Genomic DNA, 19,132 nt, shown 5'->3' with positions numbered 1-19,132 from the left:
GTGGGAGGAAACCGGAGCACCCGGAGGAAACCCACGCAGACACGGGGAGAATGTGCAAACTCCACACAGTCAGTCGCCTGAGGTAGGAATTAAACCCAGTTCTCAGGCGCTGTGAGGCAGCAGTGCTAACCACTGTGCCACCGTGCCGCCGTTAACAAAATTATGAGCGGCATGAATAGGATAAATAGACAAAGTCCTTTCCCTAGGGTCGAGGAGTCCAGAACTAGAGGGCACTGGTTTAGGGTGAGAGGGGAAAGATATGAAAGAGACCTAAGGGGCAACTTTTTCACGCAGAGGGTGGTACATGTATGGAATGAGCTGCCAGAAGATGTGGTGGAGGCTGGTATAATTGCAACATTTAAGAGGCATTTGGATGGGTATATGAATAGGAAGGGTTTGGAGGGACATGGGCTGGATGCTGGCATGTGGGACGAGATTGGGACTAGATTGAGTTGGGATATCTGGTCGGCATGGACGGGTTGGACCGAAGGGTCTGTTAACATGCTGTACATCTCTTTGACTATGAGAAAGAAAACGGAATTATCTCTGGAACTATACAGGAGTGTTTTTTTTTAGATTTATGTGTTTGTATTTTATATCATGTTTCAAATCATTAAATGTGTTACCTGTGAATAGTTTTTTTTTGTGAAGTTGTAGTAAAGTTGTTTTATTGTTGAACTCAAAACTGCAGCATTGCATGTTTGTATTTCAGTGAGAAATAACCTTGTTAGAATCTTTTGTTTTTGTTTTATCAAGACCTATTTTGGTCTGGGATCTGACTTCTCCAAGGATAACATCATCTGATATCATAATATTGTTAAGCATGTTGTATTGCTTCTCTCAACATTCAATATTTGTGGTCCTAATAACTTAGCAATTTTAAGACTGCCTGTGTTTATGAATATTCAAAATGCAGTTGATAGACATTGATTAAAATACTGTGACTAATCATATCGAAAGGTTTCATATTCATAAGATGATTTGCTTGCGAACAAGTTGTTAATCTGTGCAAGTTAACAAATTTTCCATCATTTAGATCTTGTGGAGTTAAGTTATCTGCCTTGTTTATTTCTCCAATAGGTTGTGGTGGCCCTGGGGCTCCTTATAACAGCAGTCTATTCCTTCATCATCCCCTATGGCAGATCTCATTGCCAGAGTGCAGTCACAGAAGACCAGAGCTGGAGGAGTCCAATAATTAGTCATATCCGTCTTTTTTGTCTACCAATTGCCAAAAAATACAATCTGGAAGGTAAGATAATTGTAATTTTGTAATGATTCCAGTGAGCTAATGAATTTGTGTGGATATAGAGTAAGTTTAAATTTAAATTGGTAAGGACTTTATAATTGTGCCACAACAGTAGTGAAACAAATTTGTACTTGCCTTAGCACCTTGTAGATCTCAACATGGGAGATACACTGTGCAAGTGTAGAAAAACATTACACTTAATTGATCTCACAATATTGACAGCAGTGTACTTCCCAAATTTCAGTTAAACAGGAGAAGAATAAAGAACACAAAGCACTAGAATTGTTTCAAGTTTGAGTAGATTTGTAAAAATTTAAAGCAAACTCGATAATTTCCTGCCCCCACATTTAAGTAATAAGTTTAACTTAACCAGGTAGGTGATTGGTGCTTGTGACAGATTAAAAGAACAAAAAAACTTGATAGTCAGAAGCCGGCTGAAACCCATTGACTTAAGAGTTTAATTTGAGTGCCTTTGATGGTATAGGAAATGCCCAACAAACCTGCAGGTTAGCTATTAACATGAACTGAAAGGTGATAAGTGTATATTTAGCCCTGGAGTACGAACATTTGATTCTTTGACGGTCAGTGTATATATTTGGCAAGCTTTTTGGAACTTGCCTGGCTGAACAAGGCAAAAAGTACAGAGGAGCTCAATGGTGTAATTGATCGGTTGGAAAGCCTATAAATACTGTGATATGACAGTTGATGTTTCATCCAAGTGTCAAAGCCTTTTGCTGTCTCCATTTATTTTACTGCCTTGGAAATACCTTTAAATTTGTTGCTTTTGACTAGGACGTTCCATCTGTTTGCCTTCTCGACAGCCTTGGACCTTGATGAGGAGCAAAAGAGAAAGAATAGAAAGCATTTTTCTTCTGCTCTAAAGCTGGTTCAGGCTTCAACATTCAAACAACCTGTTTTTACTAACTGCTGAATTTGCAGACAGCTGTGAGAAATGAGACAAAAGCCAAGTGGTGTTAGAGGTAGTACGTTAGCGTGGATGGAGAATTTACTAACTAATAGACAGATTTGAGACAAGGGAGGTATAGGATGGCAAATTGTAACTAGTGGAGTTCCACAGAAATCAGCCCTGGAGCCAAAATTATTTCCAATATATGAATGACTTGAATGAGGCAACTGAATGTACTGTCGCCAAATTTTCAGATGATGCAAAAATAAATGGGAAGGCAAGTGCTGAGACAAAAAAAAGGGCTTGCAGAGGGTTTGGACAGGTTGAAGATGTGGGCAGAAACTTGGCAGATGGAATATAATGTGAGAAAATGAGGTTATGCAGAAAGAATAGAGGAGGCTGAATATTATTTGAATCAAAGATTACGGAAAGCTACATACAAGAACCTTTGGTGGTAGGTGGGAGAGTCCTGCGTAAATCACAAAAAACCAGCATCTATGTTCTTCAGGCAATAGGAAAGGCAAATGGAATGTGGCCCTTCATTGCAAAAGGAATAGGGTATAAAAAATAGGGAAACCTTGTGAAAACTGTATAAGACATTGATCAATTCCAGCTCAAATACTGTGAAGAGTTTTAATCCCTTACCTGAGGAAAGATATATACTGGCATTGAAGGCAATCCAGAGAAGAAGCACTAGATTGATATGTTTGGTTTTGAGGAAAAATTGAGTACATTTGACCTGTACTCATTAGAGTTTAGAAGAATGTTAGGCAATTTTATTGAAGAATAGAAGATAGAAGATTCCTGAGGGACTTGACAGGGTAGATATGAAAGATTGTTTTTTTTTGTAGGAGAGTCTCGGATCACAGAACATGATCTTTTAGTAAAGTGTTGCCCAATAAGAGCAGATTAAGAGGAATTTATTCACTGAGGATATAGAATTCTTTGCTGCAGTGGACTTGACTGGATTGTCCAGTGCACTCAAGGCCAGATAGATACCATGATTCCTTTAATAATTAAAAATGTATTATGGGTGAATGGAAGGAAAGTGGAGTTGAGGATTGCCGGATAAGCTATGATCTTATTGAATGGTAGAGCAGAGTCAGTGGGCTGCTGCCAGTGTTCCCTCTAAGCCATTCAGTGGCACAGCTGCTCAGAGGTTCATCCGATATTCCGTGCTATCCAACAACATGCCAGTGCATTGACTTCTTGTTTTGGGAGTCAGAGTCATACAGCATGGAAACAGACCGTTCAATCCAACCATTCCATGCTGAAAATAATCCCAAACTAGACTAGTCCCATTTGCCTGCACCTGGCCCATATCCTACCAAACCTTTTCTATTCATTTACTTATTAAGGTGTCTTTTAAACATTGTAACTGTGCCCCCAAAAAGTAATTCCTCAGGAAGTTCATTCCACACAAGGACCACCCTCTGCAGAAAATTTTGCCCCTCATGTCTTTTTTAAAAATCTCACTTCTCTCACCTTAAAAATGTGCCCCTTACTCTTGGAAATCCCCCATTCTAGCAAAAAGACACCAGCATTAACCCTATCTATACCCCTTATGATTTTATAAACCTCTGAGGTCAACCTTCTATGTTCCAGTGTAAAAGTCCCATCCTATCCAGCCTTTCTTTATAACTCAAACCTTCCATACCTGGTAAATCTCTTCTGAACTCTCTCTCGAGCTGAATAATATCCTTCCTATAACACTAGTGCACACATGGACTTGGAGGACAATACTGAAAAAAGATCATTTAATGGGAATATTGGCTGCTCCCTACTTTCATATGTATAGAATGTAGGGAAATAGATGTGACATCTTGAAAAATGTCCATATTATAGAGGAGGAAGTACTAGATGTCTTGAAACACATAGTGAATTAATCCCCAGGACCTGATCAGGTGTGTTCCAGAACTCTGTGGAAGCTAGGTAAGTGATTGCTGGGCCTCTTACTGAGATATGTGTATCATTGATAGTCACAGGTGAGGTGCCGGAAGACTGGAGGTTGGCAAACGTGGTGCCGCTGTTTTAAGAAAGGTGGTAAGGACAAGTCAGGAACTACAGACCAGTGAGCCTGACATCGGTAGTGGGCAAGTTTTTGGAGGGAATCCTGAGGGACAGGATGTGCATGTATTTGGAAAGACAAGAACTGATTAGGGATACTCAACATGGCTTTGTGCATGGGAAATCATGTCTCTCAAACTTGATTGAGTTTTCTTTGAACAAGTAACAAAGAAGATTGATGAGGGCAGAGTGGTAGATGTGATCTGTATGGACTTAAGTAAGGCATGACAAGGTTCCCTATGGGAGACTGGTTAGCAAGGTTAGATCTCATGGAATACAGGGAGAACTAGGCATTTGGATACAAAACTGGCTCAAAGGTAGAAGATACAGGAATGGTGGTGGAGGGTTGCTTTTCAGACAGGAGACCTGTGACCAATGATTTGGATGTGAGCATAAGAAGTACAGTTAATAAGTTTGGAAATGACACCAAAATTGGAGGTGTAGTGGACAGCAAAGGAGGTTACCTCCGATTACAACAGGATCTTGACCAGATGGGCCAATGGGCTGCGAAGTGGCAGGTGGAGTTTAATTCAGATAAATGCGAGGTGCTGCATTTTGGGAAAGCAAATCTTAACTGGACTTATGCACTTAATGATAAGGTCCTAGGGAGTGTTGCTGAACAAACAGACCTTGGAGTGCAGGTTCATAGCTCATTGAAAGTGGAGTTGCAGGTCGATAGGATAGTGAAGAAGGCATTGGGTATGCTTTCCTTTATTGGTCAGAGTATTGAGTACAGGAGTTGGGAGGTCATGTTGCGGCTGTAAGGGCCTTGGTTAGGCCACTGTTAGAATATTGCATGCAGTTCTGGTCTCCTTCCTATCGGAAAGACGTTGTGAAACTTGAAAGGGTTCAGAAAAGGTTTACAAGGATGTTTCCAGGGTTGGAGGATTTGAGCTATAGGGAGAGGCTGAACAGGCTGGGGCTGTTTTCCCTGGAGTGTCGGAGGCTGAGGGCTGACCTTATAGAGGTTACAAAATTATGAGGGGCATGGATAGGATAAATAGACAAAGTCTTTTCCCTGGAGTGGGGAGCCTAGAGGGCATAGGTTTAGGGTGAGAGGGGAAAGATATAAAAGAGACCTAAGGGGCAACTTTTTCCACACGGGGGGTGGTATGGGTATGGAATGAGCTGCCAAAGGAAGTGGTGGAGGCTGGTACAATTGCAACATTTAAAAGGCATTTGGGTTGGTATATGACTAGGAAGGGTTTGAAGGCATATGAGCCAAGTGCTGGCAGGTGGGACTAAATTGGGTTTGGGTATGTGGTCGGCAAGGATGGGTTGAACTGAAGGGTCTGTTTCCGTGCTATACATCTCTATGATTTATGTCTGAGTTTAGGTTCCTGTTATTTCAGATGCCAAACATAATCCTGTAGACTGAGCTCAACTTTAGAACTGAGCAAACAGTATATCCTTTGTGATTTAATTATTCTTTAAATATGAAGTTATTTATCAAAGGCCCAAGATGGTTGTTGATGAGTATGACTTCTAACTTACTAGCTGCTAATTTGGTGGAGTGGGGGGCTTTCTGTTGTTTGATTCCATAACAAACAACATAACGTGAACTTAAAGCATCAGTGCCAGTGCATTTAACTTGTGACTTATCAAAATCATTATTGTATGAGCTTAACTATTTGCTTTTGAGGGAATACAACCAGCTGCTTTTATGGTGTGGTTTAGTGCTTTTGTATCTGAGCTTATCCTACTAGTGATGATCTAATACAAGTTTCTGTTTTTATGATATCTGCAGACAAATATTTCTACCACAAGCATAGCCAGTCTGATATAAATTCCTTTTTAGTGCCATGTTTTGGCTTTTGAAATTCAATCCTCATATCTGTAAATAATGCAATATTATTGCACTTGACTAGATTACTCTTCCATGTGATAGCTTCCGAGATTTGACTGTGCCATCTCGACTTCCACTCTCTCAATTGTTGCAACACATTACAAGCAATTAAGTTACAACAAACGTTTTTTAAATTGAACAGCACAAAGCTAGAGTTGAATGTAGGAAAGTACTTTTTTAAAATTTTAAACCATGGTTAACCAATCAAACCACTTACTACTTTCTTCCGAATCCTTTTAATGTTATTAATGTCACCACTGAAAAATATATGGTTCCAAATAACTTTCAAGTACAAACTTTTACACATTTTTTGCCTTCACATAATTATATTTTGTATCTTTTCAATATTTGAACATTCTCATCAAGTTCTTGGGTCTGTAGTATTACAGTTGGAAGTTTGACTCTCAAATTATCATGAACTTCTGTGTACTTTTCTGTTTCTCATATTGAGAATACATGGCCATTACTTACAGATGTCTCATCCTGATTTTTGTTTTTGGTTACAGCCTTCAGTTCTTATGAGACTGCTATCAATTGATATTATGTGTACATCCACTACAACAATGTACTCTTTTGACTTGAAGGAATACAGAAAAGACTGGAAATAATCAACAGATCTCTCCGGTTCTGTGGAGTATCAAGTCTTTGATCTTTTATCAGAACTTTTGACTTTGTGCAACATCATGGAGGATGTGCTAGCTTTAGCCCACTCCAAAACCAGAGCACTTGATCATAGCTGAAACAGTTGTACTATGGAAAATTTTATCATTCACATAGAACATTAACCCAAGGCCCCTCTTTTCCTCTTACTTATTTTAACAATCCTTGGCTTTTTGAGGAGCATTCACCTCCCAATCAGCTGGCTAATATTCTTTTCACAGCCATCAATTTTTTTTTATTTGTCAGATTTTCTTATGAGCATTTAATTATTGTATTAATCTGTGGAACAACAATGCATGTATGTTTAAAGAAAGTTGTTGGGAGGAATGCGATAAATTTGTTTTATAATGCTAACACGTAGATGAAATTTGGTGCATGAAACAAAGGAGTATTTTAGTTGTATTTCATTTTAAAAGTGAATTCTGGGGCAGATATCTGCAAATAATATGCAAAGCGTCTGTTTGGTTCAGGTTTAGCCTTGCTCTTGAGTTTTTGTTTCCACCCTTAATTAACATAACAATCCATTTCAGGTATCCAAGAAAATTAAAAATCTGGTATGTCCCAGTTGAAACAATGCATCTCGCAGGAGTGATGCAGCAACATGCATCTAATTTCAGTACTTTTAGTTACTAGTGCAGCCATAGGTTGTCTCCTGACTTCAAATTTGGAACGATAATCTGTGGTGAATGATATGTTCTTGTGTTGAAGGGTGATTGTAGCATGGCAGTGGAAAAAGTCTATTTAGCACTTTGAGCCTGATGTGCATAAGGCATTATAAAAAAAAATTCTGACCTTCGTGTTATAATGGAAATTAAAGCTAGACAGAAACTATATATAATACACCACTCCCTTTATGTCTTGCGTCAAAGCTTTCAAGACTGTTGAAGTGACTTCAATCGTTTGACCTCTATAGTATGGTATCTTCTGGTAGACTTATCTTTGGATGCTGCCTGAATTGCTGTGCTCTTCCAGCACCACTGATCCAGAATTATCTTTTCACTGTCTTCAAGCAACCTGTTCTTTATACTTTGTTTTCACCATGATCTCTGTGGTTTGCAAGGGGTCTAATCTTTGCATCTCACTGAATGAAAATTGCAGGGCATATTGCAATTGAAACAGTTGTTGGAGTCCCATTAAGTAAATAACATATTATATGGAGATATTCTGTAGAGATCATGCATTGATCATTTTCTGCAAGACAATAGAGTAAGTGATCGGAGTTGAAATATGCAGACTTCTGTATGTAAATCTTCTCAATTTTCCCTTTGATTGTTCTAATTCTCTGAGGTGACTATTTTGATCTGTTTAGTGTTGGAAGAGATTTTCTTTTTATTGTTTCTTTGGGGGATGGAGAAGATTGAATCTGTTAGTGCTTATTACATGAAAACTGTTAAATTGTATTAAAGTTTTTGTTTTGTAGTGCTTATGCTGTCTCAAATCTGTATCCTAGGTTTCAAAAAGAGAAACATGTAGTACAAAAGCAGAGGTTACAAGAAGCCTATTCAGATTGTTCATTGTGCTTGTTGAGTATTAGGTGCTTCATATTAGGAAGGATATCATAGTCCTCGAGAGGACGCAGTAAAGAGCAGGAATGAAAAACGTTGAGTAGATTTAATAATGAGGAAACTTTGAAGAAATTGGGCTACATTTTATTAGAATAAAGTTGGAAAGGAGATATAATTGAGATATCAAAATTTAAAGATTTTAATAAAGTAGACCATTATATCAATATGATAGTATTTTAAAACAGTAATTAAACAGTGGTAGTCTCTTTATTTTTAAGTGGTGTATTGGGATGGCATGAAACAGTTGTAGATCACTGAATTCAATGCAACATCTATTAAACCTGCATATGGCATTGTAAACTTATCAATGTTTATTGTTAAAGTTGCAAAGTCCAAAGGTGTGCATGGCAGGTGAATTGCCATGCTAAATTGCACATAGTGTTAGGTGCATTAGTCAGAGGGAAATGGGTCTGGGTAGGTTATTTTTCGGAGGGTCGGTGTGGACTTGGGCCGAAGGGCCTGTTTCCACACTGTCGGGAATGTAATCTAATCTAATCTTGCACATCGTCAGCATAAACCATTGGCGCCCAAAGTAATAGCCTCTGTTGTATGTAAACAGTTTGGATAAGCATTTATTGCCATACCAAAGCCATTTGGTGAGTTGTGAAGCAGTAATTTAGCTCTAATGACCCTAACTAGTTGTGAGGGCAGTTTGACTTTTACATATTACAATGGCTGGAGAATTTCAGTTTTGAAGAGAGATTGGATAGACTGGGGTTATTTTCCAAAAAGCTGCGGGAGTTTGAGAGGGAATAAAATTGAGGAGCATTGGTAAGATCGACAGGAAGACACTCCTTCCCATGATGGAGAGATCATTGACCCAGGGCACAGATTTCAGGTAAGGGACAGCAGGAGATGTGAGGAAAAACATTTTCACCAGATGGTGGTAAGAATTTGGAACTCACCACCTGTAAGAGTGGTAGAAACAGAAACCCAAAGACATAAAAGGCTATTGGCCAAGTGTTGGAACATAGCATTAGAATAGTTAGGTTGTTTCTGACCAGCACATACAAAATGGGCTGAAAAGCCTTTTATTGTGCTGTAGATTGCTATGGCTCTATGATACAGACATAGAGGTGTACAAGATGGAAATGGATCCTTCAGTCCAACACATCCATGCCAACCTGATATCCTAAGCTAATCTAGTCCCATTTGCCAGCACTTGCACCATATCTCTCTAAACCCTTCCTGTTCAAATACTCATCCAGATGTCTTTTAAATGTTGTAATTTTACCAGCCTCCTTCATTTCCCCTGGCATCGCCCTCTGCATGAAAATGTTGCCCTTTTTAAATTTTTCCCCCTCACCCTGTGCCCTCTAGTTCTGGACTTCCCCCATAATTTCATTAAAATGATTAGTACCTCGGTATCTTCTCCAGGTAGCATCCACTGTTGTCCCATGCTCAATTCCATGGGCTGGGTTTTTGAAGGAGCAGCATTCTCCTGCGGATTTCCACTCTGCCCATTCTTCTTCACAAAACAAGAGTGCTCCACGTTTGGAAGGAGATTCCGATCAGGACTCCTTCAGATTAGTGGAGTCATACTTCCAGTGCATACTGTCAGGGGAAGCCAACCATTCCCCTTTTTAACAGCAGTTAGCTGCAGTACTCTGAACTTTAAAGGTCTAAAATCTCAGAGCCATTTTGATAGCTGCTGTCCGAGGATAAGTACATATGGGAAACAGCGAAAGATAGAAAATAGGGACAGGCATAGGCCATTCAGCCCCTTGAGCCTGCTCTGCCATTCAGTATGGTCATGGCTGATCAATTGACTCTGTACCCTCTTCCCACTTTCTCCCTATACCCTTTGATCCCTTTAGCCCTAAAAAAAGTACTCCTCCTTAAAAACACTTAATTTCCATCAACGACATTCTGCAGCAGAGAACTCCATAAGCTCACCACTCTCTGCATGAATAAATTCTTCTTCATCTTGTCCTAAATAACTTATCCTGTATCCTTAGAATGTGACCCCTAGTTCAGTGAGCGTGAAGTTAGTGCTGGCTGAGTAGGATGCCAGATAAATGATGCAGTGTTTAGGGTAGGTTGGTTTGGGTGTGCGAAGGGGTTTGTATCAGCTGTGGGGATGTCAGGCTGCCAGGTCAGGGTCTGGGGGATAGAAGGGTTCTGGGAGAGATGTAGTTGGGATGAGCGAGGTATATGGGGTTTGTTGAATTGTTACTCAGGATTTAGACTATGTACTTAATAGTATCACTTTGTCTAAGTAAGCATTTATTTCATTGGAACCCGCCAAATTCTCTGATTTAAATGGAGACACTTGGAGGATTCCAGGAGCAAAGAAATTGCCTAGTGGAATCTTCAATTTCCTGGGCAGTTTTGGAATCTGGTACAATAGGGATTCTTCAGGTCCCCAGATGTATTTCCTGTCTAACTGGAAAAACTATCATCTACCCATTAGAAAATCTAAGCAAATGTTGTTTTGTTTTTACTGTTGAATTTTTCACAGGGCATAAATTGAAACATGTTGCATGAGGAGACTGTGTGTATCCACCTCAAGCCAACTCGTGGTCTGCTAACTAGGGGAATAGCAATACCATTAATTTCTGATTTTGTATTTTACAACCTCTCTGTATCAAATGAAAATTCCCTGTGTCCTACAATGGCACAACTACTTTATAGCTTGTTTTGTTTTGTTTATTCCGCTCCCACCATTGTAGCACAGTAAAAACAAGGGCTGCAGATGCTAGAAGCCAGATTCTAGATTAGAGTGGTGCTGGAAAAGCACCGCAATTCAGGTAGCATGGTGCCCAGCTCATTCCTTGTCTCCTTACTCTCCTTTCTTCCAGTCATCTGTGCACAGTGAAAATCAGTTTTTACAAAGGAGAACAACTGAAAAAATTGTCTCAAATTTTAGCAATTTTCTTCATTTTGACAACTTATCAAGAAAAGTAATTTTTTTTTAGTATAAATGTAAAATTATCTCTTGTATCCTCTAGGTAATTAATTTGTTTCCAGTCTTTAAAAACAAAAGTGTATTTCAAAGTGACACTTGATCTTTTTAGCAGAACACTCATCTGGCAGTACTCACCAGGCTGAAATATTGGTTAAAAATTGTGTCAACAGGCAAGAATTTAACATGGAGCCAGTTCTTGCTGTACTAACCAGAAATTATGTCCCATAGGAGACTTGGTTTTATTGCCACACATGAGGCAAATGAAAGGGTGTTGTCTATTTTCATTGCTAATGTTTAACATTTGTCTTTTTTAAAAGAAACTTCCCAATGTAGTGCACTTCATCACAGTTTAAACAATCTTAATTTTATTTCCAATCACTGCAGCATTCATCTGCAAAGGAACAAAGAAGATAAGAAAAAGTTGATGTTGCTTGCCTCCGACTCTAATTTATTGCATTATACTTGCATACACACAATTTCTCTCTTTGTCTTTCTCACGTTTATTTTCCATGCATGACGCATTTTTTTTTGTGAGTGCTATCCATTGTGCACATACACACAAACACACTGAACTAACTGAGCAAGTAATGAAGGATTTCAGAATTTCAAGTTCGCAGGCTACAGAAGTTTGCCTTCTCTTTACCATGGACATGAAATTCCCTTACGGCTCCATTCCCATCAGGATGGTCTCAGGATTCTCCACTTTCTGGAAACAAGGCCTGAACCAATCCCATTGACCACCGCCCTTCACTGCTAGGCTGAGCGCGCCTTTATCTGAACAACTTCTCTTTTAACTCCTATCACTTTCTTCAGAGCAAAGGAATGGTCATGGATGGGCCCCAGTTATGTCTGTCTTTTTATGAGGTAGGTGGAACATTCCTTGTTCCAGTCTTATTCCGGCCCCCACCCACAACTCTTTCTATGATATGCTGATACCATCAGCGCTGCTTCTCTCTCTCGTCCGGAATTGGAAAAGTTTATCAATTTTATTTCTAATTTCCACCTCGTTCTCACCTTCACCTGATCTATCTCTGACTCGTCCATTCCTTCCTCAACATTTCTGAGGACAGGCTGGCCACCAATATCCACTACAAACCAACCAATACCCGCGGTCTATACATGCTCACACCCTATTTCCTGTAAAGACGCATTTCCATTTTCCCACTTCCTCCGTCTCCATCGCATCTGTTCTGATTTTGACAAGGGTACCTCCAAAATGTTCCTCAAATGACTATTCCACAGCACCATGGTTGACAGGGCCCTCAAGCAGGTCCAACTCATCTCTTGCAGTTCAGCGCTCACCCGTTGTCTTCCCTCCCACAACAGTGATATGGTCCCCCTTATCCTTACCTACTATCATCCCGCCATTAGATCATTGGCTGCCATTTCTGCCACCTTCAGTGGGATGCCATCATCAGACGCACATTCCCTCCCTTGTCAGCATTCCACACGGACCCTGTTCCACTCCTCCACTCCACCTGCGACATCTTCCCTTGCAACAGTAGAAGGTGTAACACCTGCCCATTTACTTCCTCCTCAGTATCCAAGGGCCCAAACACACCTTCAAGGTGAAGTAGTGCTTTACCTACACTTCACTCCATCTAATCTGTTGCACTCACTGCTCACAATACGGTCTCCGCTACACTGGGGAAACAAAGCGCAGTCTGTGTGATAACGTTGCAGAATATCTACAAGACTGGGTGACCGCTTTGCAGAATACCTATATTCTGTTGCCTACCACTTCAAAATGCCACCGTGTTCTCTGGCTAACATCTGTCTCAGGCTTACTGCAGTACTCCAGTGCAGCTCAGCACGGGCTGGAAGACCTGCACCTCATTTTCTACTTTGGAACTCTCCAGCCTCCTGGACTGTCTAATACTTTAACAATCTAATGGCTTGAGGCATCTTCTCCAATGCCCTTACCCTACCCCCACGCACCAGGGTTTATCATCACATGGTCTGCTATTGCAACATTACCCATTGTTGGCCACTCTTAGTCCTCATTAGTAGCTATTAATTCTTCTCGGCTGACTGCTATCCACTCCTTTGTCTGTTCAACTGTGTTCTCTCTTTGGGCTCTATCTCCACCTATTGTTTACTTCTTACCCCTCCCACCATCATATCTTCTGCATAAGAAATTTTTTCCCGACTACCATCAGTTCTGAAGAAGGGTCACTGGATCCAAAATGTTAACTGTTATTTCTCTTCACCGATGCTGCCAAGTCTGCTTAAATTTTCCACAATTTCCATTTTTGTTTCTGATTTCCACCATCTGCAGTTCTTGTTTTTATTTAGTAATGAAGGATATTTAAGTGTAATTCAAATTCATTCTAACTGAGTTACAGGAGTACACGAAAGGCAAAACTTCCAAGGATAGATTTTGAAAGTATGTATTGGTATGAAGTCCAAAACACACAGAAAGCAAGCAGAAGGGTGAATACTTAGATTTTATAAGTGAATAATAGAAATTGAATAAATTAGGCATTGGTAGTTTTTAAAAATTCTTACTTTGAAATGTTCCTTACAAGAGTAATGTTCTGCCGAATTGCTTTTGAAAAAGGTGGTGGTGAGACACCTTGAATTGTTATGAGGATGTGATGGTGTACTGTTCATGTCACTGGATTGGTTTGATTAGATTAGATTAGATTCCCTACAGTGTGGAAACAGGCTCTTCAGCCCAACCAGTCCACATCGACCCTTCGAAGAGTAACCCACCCAGACCCATTTCTCTCTTCACTAATGTAAGTAACACTATGGGCAATTTAGCATGGCCAGTTCACCTGACCTGCACATCTTTGGACTGTGGGAGGAAACCAGAACACCTGGAGGAAACCCACACAGACACGAGGAGAATGTGCAAACTCCACACAGATAGTTGCCTAAGGCTGGAATCAAACCTGGGACCCAGGTGCTGTGAGGCAGCAGTGCTAACTACTGAAGCACCGTGCCACACAATTATTATTCAGAATTCTAGATTAATATTCTTGGGACATGGGTTCAAATCCCTCTATGGCAGATGGTGAAATTTGAAATCAAAAATCTGGCATTAAGAAGAAAAGCTCCTTAATGGTGACCATGTAACTATTGTAGATTGTCATTATTAACCATCTGGTTCACTAAAGACCTTTAGAAAATCTGATGCCCTTGCCTTTTCTGGCCAGCATGTGATTCTAGACTCAACAATGTTTTTGACTCTTAACTGTCCACTTAAATAGCCCAGCAAACCACTCAGTTCAGCCTCTCCAGCGACACCCACATCCCGTGACCTCACCGCATTGGTGAGTTGCGGTGCATTTTGTTTACACTAGTTCCAAGCTGTTTTCATACAGAAGGGTCCTGATTGTTCGGCTGGAGGATATTGCATGGTAATCAATAGATTCCATGCATGTTTGATATGTTGTCATGGGATCTGGAGTTCACTTTGAGAACTCTTAAGTGAGCTTCCTTCTAATCAGTACTACAGTGCCTCTACCTATTTAAAGTATTGGTGGTATATGGGACTTTGTGTAACACATGATTGAGAGTATGCCAGTCATTAATGCCAGATTGTTTGTCTGATTTTGTTTTTTGACTTTTCTGTAGCAGCTCAGGATAATTGAGAAGCTTGCTAGGCCATTTCACAGTTAGGGTCCTTCATATGTGGTTTTTGAGTCATGTGACTCAGCGATAAGGATGGCACATTTTCTTCCTAAAGGACACTAGTGAACCAGATGTGTTGTATGGTAAATTTGACAAGCTGCCTTGGTGGGATTTGACCCCATGTCCCTAATAGGGCCAGAACTATCATAATTCAATTTTAGAAAGTGAATGGTTGGGGAGAGCTTAGATGGGGTAAGGCAGGAAGAAGCCATGAGAATATGGTGATGGGGAGAACAATGAGAGTAGGGGGATTATTTTGATTGAACTGCTTTTATGCAAGAAGACACCGTGTTTTCCATTGGGACTGTTAGGGCAAAATTTATGCAACAAAGATTAGCGCATTAAGCCATGCTCACTTTTTGGAAAAGGGAAAATTTAAAATAATCATGCAGCTGTTAGCAGTCCCTAGCAGCTATTGCTGCCGAAGAGCTCACATCGTCAGACATCATCAAACAAACCCCACTGGGAATCAAGACACACTCTGGGAAGCCCTTCCTTGTATTGAGTTGCTCAAAATTGGGAGAAGTAGAGATTTAGGGATGTAGAAAATACAACAATTTTCTGAATTTTGCTTGTAAAGCAATGCATTCTGTAGAGTGATGCTGAAGTTCAATTATTTATATCCATCACAGCTTGATCCTACATACTGAGCCAACGTGACTACCAGCATGTTGTTTCTTGCAGCTTTTCATGATTGGGAATGCTCTGGGTGCGCACGGCTGATACCTAATTGTACTGAATGTGCTGCCTTGACCACTGTTGGAACTGTGAATGACATGAAACATATTTCCAAGTATAATCATCGAATAGTTCAACCAGTTGTAATAAAGGTGAGTAGTTTTGTCAGGCAGAGTGTTAGTCTTTTTATTTGGTCTCTTGTATTCCATCTTCATATTGCCTAATAGTTTTGAAATTCTGAGTCTAAAATAATGTTTGCAGAAATTCAATTGAGTTGGCTTTTTTAAGGGCAAATTATAGTCAATCGTGATGCTAAATTTCTATTGAAAACAATTACATTGTGAAAAAACAGATTTGCGGAATTGGGGTATTTCTGTAATGTGTAAATTAATCTACCTGAATGGGTGTAAATGATTTTCTTTCATAGTGTCCAAATGTTCAAATCCAGTCTTTTGTTCTTGCGATTTGGCCTGTTTATGGAAATTGTCCAATTGTTGCTATGAGGCAAAGGTGATACTGTGATGAAAGCAGGTTGAAATGGTGTCTTGTGAACTTGTGCAGTATGGCTGAGGTGGGAGGTTGGGTAACCCAGGTCCTTAGTATGGTTATGGTAAATACATTCAGCCCGATCAGTTTATCATTTGGTTTGAACTGCTTATTTGCATATTTATAGTCTATGAAAGTATGCCTTTAATATTTGTAGGAAAATTATGTTGGTGGCTTTTCCAAGTGGCTCAGCAAATTCATCCGGGCATATCAAAATTATGTAGCAGCTTCAGATTTCAGTAACTGTGGCATTACAATTAGCCTTAGCACCAAAGAGTTTCGGTAGGAGAATGCCAGTCCACTACTTTCATGACTTACTAGAGGTAAGATCTAGTTTCGGCACAGCTTCCATGGTCTTTGTGGCTAAATAACTTTTTAATATTTGTAGATGTGAACTGTGCTTTTGAGACATGAAGAGGTACAATGCAACCTAACACCATAAACTAATCAGGTCATAGAATCATACAGCATGGAAATAGATCCTTCGATCCAACTCATCTGTGCCAGTTAGATGTCCCAATCTGACCTAGTGCCGTTAGCAAATATTTGGTCATATTCTTCTAAACACTTCCTGTTCATGTATCCATGCAGATGTCTTTTAAATTTTGTAATTCTACCAACCTCCTCTACTTCCTCTGACAGCTGGTTCCATGCATGCACCACCCTCTGTGTGAAAAACATTACCTTCTCAGTTCGTTTTAAAATCTTTCCACTTTCACCTTAAACCTGTACGCTCTAATTTTCAACTCCCATACCTGGGGAAAAGACCTTGACTGTTGACTTTTATCTATGTTGTCATGATTTACAAACTTCTATAAGGTTACCCCTCAGCCTCCGATGCTCCATGGAGGAAAGCCCCAGTCTATTCAGCCTCTCATGTCCACCAGTCCCGGCATCCTTTGCAAGTCTTTCCTACATCCTCTCAAGTTTAACAACATCCTATAGAAGGGTGACCAGAATTGTATACAGAATTGTACAAGTGGCCTCACCAATGTTCTACACAGCCACAAATAACATCCCAATTCCGATACTCCGTGCACTGATCAGTGAAGGCAATGATATCTACCTGCAACTCTACTTTCAAGAAGCTATCCACCTGCACCCCTAGGTCTCTTTGGCAACATTCTGTAGGGCCCTACCATTGACTGTTTAAATCCTGCCCTGCTTTGTCTTACCAAAAAGCAACACCTTACATTTGTCTAAACTAAATTCCACCTGCCGCTCCTATGTTAATGGTTACCAGTGTTGATGCTTGCCAGGAAAACTGGCAAGCAATTGGGGAATAAAATCCACTTATTAGAGTATCCCTTAAAAACTAAAATTCTTTAAGTAACTCAGATTTATAACCTACATAATTTTAAAGAAAATACAGCTGCAATTCACATGATTATCAGGTATACATAGATACTTCGATTGCAATATTGTCTTCTGTTGCATTGACCTAATTTTTATCCCATAAACGATGGTTGCAAATTGTGCCAAAATAAACAGTACATTAAGTTTAAATTCCCTTGTGTCATGACATTTTCAATTGAGTATGGAAAACTAGGGTGCACATTATGCATGCTGATTCGTAACTCATAATTTTAATGTGATGCAGCAACCAAATTTGCATTGATTTGTTCAACCTCTTCCTGTAGAGTGGGTCAACTGTGTCATTGTCATATGAGGATTTGAAACGCTTATATTCAGAATACAAGGAGATCATGGATGTGTATGCTGAGGTTGGAGACGATGCTGAAAACGAGATCAATAAAAACTTGTATCTCTTTCCTGAAGAAGAATCCAACCTGATTGTTCACTGGTGAGATTAAATTTGGTGAATCTAGTTTATTTTCATTTTTAAAAATAGAATCTCTTGGGCTTTAGAAAATGTATTTTTAAAAAAACATTTTTTATTTTAGCCAACCTAGTTGAGGTTTTCAGTTTATTTATTTTTATTAATCTGGTTTTTAAGACTTTTCCTTGCCCCTGTCCCAGTATATATTCTATAAACTGCCTCGATACAATCGTTGTAATTGAGTGAATCCGCAAATGAAAATGGTCAAATTGAGTGTGTGATTTTATTTGATCCTCAAAACAGACTTTTGAGATGATTAACCTTTAGTTGGCAACTCGACCTTTCAACAGGGAATCTGTTGATGATAAAAACTATAAATAATGTGTTGAACAAGACAAAATTGGTAGAACGGTATTTATTAATTTTGTTTAACCATGCTATAGATATTTTTTACTTGTTTTCATGATAATTCACTTTTGTCACTAATTTTGAAATTGTCCATGTGATAATTAGCAATTGCCACCCTGCTATATTCATAGTAAAATTAGCAATTTTGATTTTTCTTTCCATGCTATTTTATTGTCAGTAACAGATATTTGTGTTCAAAATTAAGATTTGAATCAACTTTTAAAAAATTTCCCCAGAAATCTACTGACTTTGAATTGGCTGTTGTATCTTTAAAGTTTTTACATGAATCTGCAGACTTGTCTCAGAGGGCCTGAATGTCACTTGGATATTTTTGCTCCAGACCAGTTGAAGTTGACTGACAAAGCAAATATGGTGATGGATTCTGAGCAGGTGGAGTTGCAGAATTTTCACCACATATCAGGAATATTAAAGCTAAGCAAATTGTAGAATGCTTCTTTCTGCTTTAAAATATTTAAAGTAAGTCAGGTGACATTTAATGAGTTTTTAAAGTAACATTTATACTGTTTTTGTTAATAAGCTAGGTTTCTGTGTGACAGTAAATATAGAACAGGTAAATCATTGCACAACTTAAAACGTCAATTGTTTGAATTTTAAATGTAAATTCAGAAAATACAGAAAAAAGACTGATATTTTTCACATCTAAAAATGCTGAAAGCAGAGAGTCTATGATTGCTTACATTCCTTGCCAGTTAAAAGATGTAAATAAATCCCTGACCAAACTTTGTTGCATTCTGTTAGCTTGCAATTCCCCATTCTTCGTAATATGAATCATTAATGATTGCTCAAAAGCCGTGCTAATTGATGGACTGAATTTTTCGTTATGTTGCAAGCTTCACCATACAAAAGCACAATACTGCAAGT

General features: G+C 39.3%; 1 protein-coding gene across 3 annotated transcripts in view; it reads left to right on the top strand.

Moving 5' to 3' along the window:
• Nucleotides 1–19,132, top strand: part of LOC122563211 (bombesin receptor-activated protein C6orf89 homolog) — a 97,473-nt gene that overhangs the window by 10,027 nt on the left and 68,314 nt on the right. For all 3 annotated transcript variants that reach the window (XM_043716771.1, XM_043716775.1, XM_043716773.1), the window contains exons 2-4: nucleotides 1,081–1,249; nucleotides 15,523–15,668; nucleotides 17,703–17,866. In XM_043716771.1, the coding sequence (XP_043572706.1) occupies nucleotides 1,081–1,249; nucleotides 15,523–15,668; nucleotides 17,703–17,866 (479 nt within the window). The remainder of the gene's footprint in view (nucleotides 1–1,080; nucleotides 1,250–15,522; nucleotides 15,669–17,702; nucleotides 17,867–19,132) is intronic.

This window comes from Chiloscyllium plagiosum, chromosome 26, assembly GCF_004010195.1.
Source record: "Chiloscyllium plagiosum isolate BGI_BamShark_2017 chromosome 26, ASM401019v2, whole genome shotgun sequence".
NCBI lineage: Eukaryota > Metazoa > Chordata > Chondrichthyes > Orectolobiformes > Hemiscylliidae > Chiloscyllium > Chiloscyllium plagiosum.
This window is presented reverse-complemented; position numbering and strand designations above follow the sequence as displayed.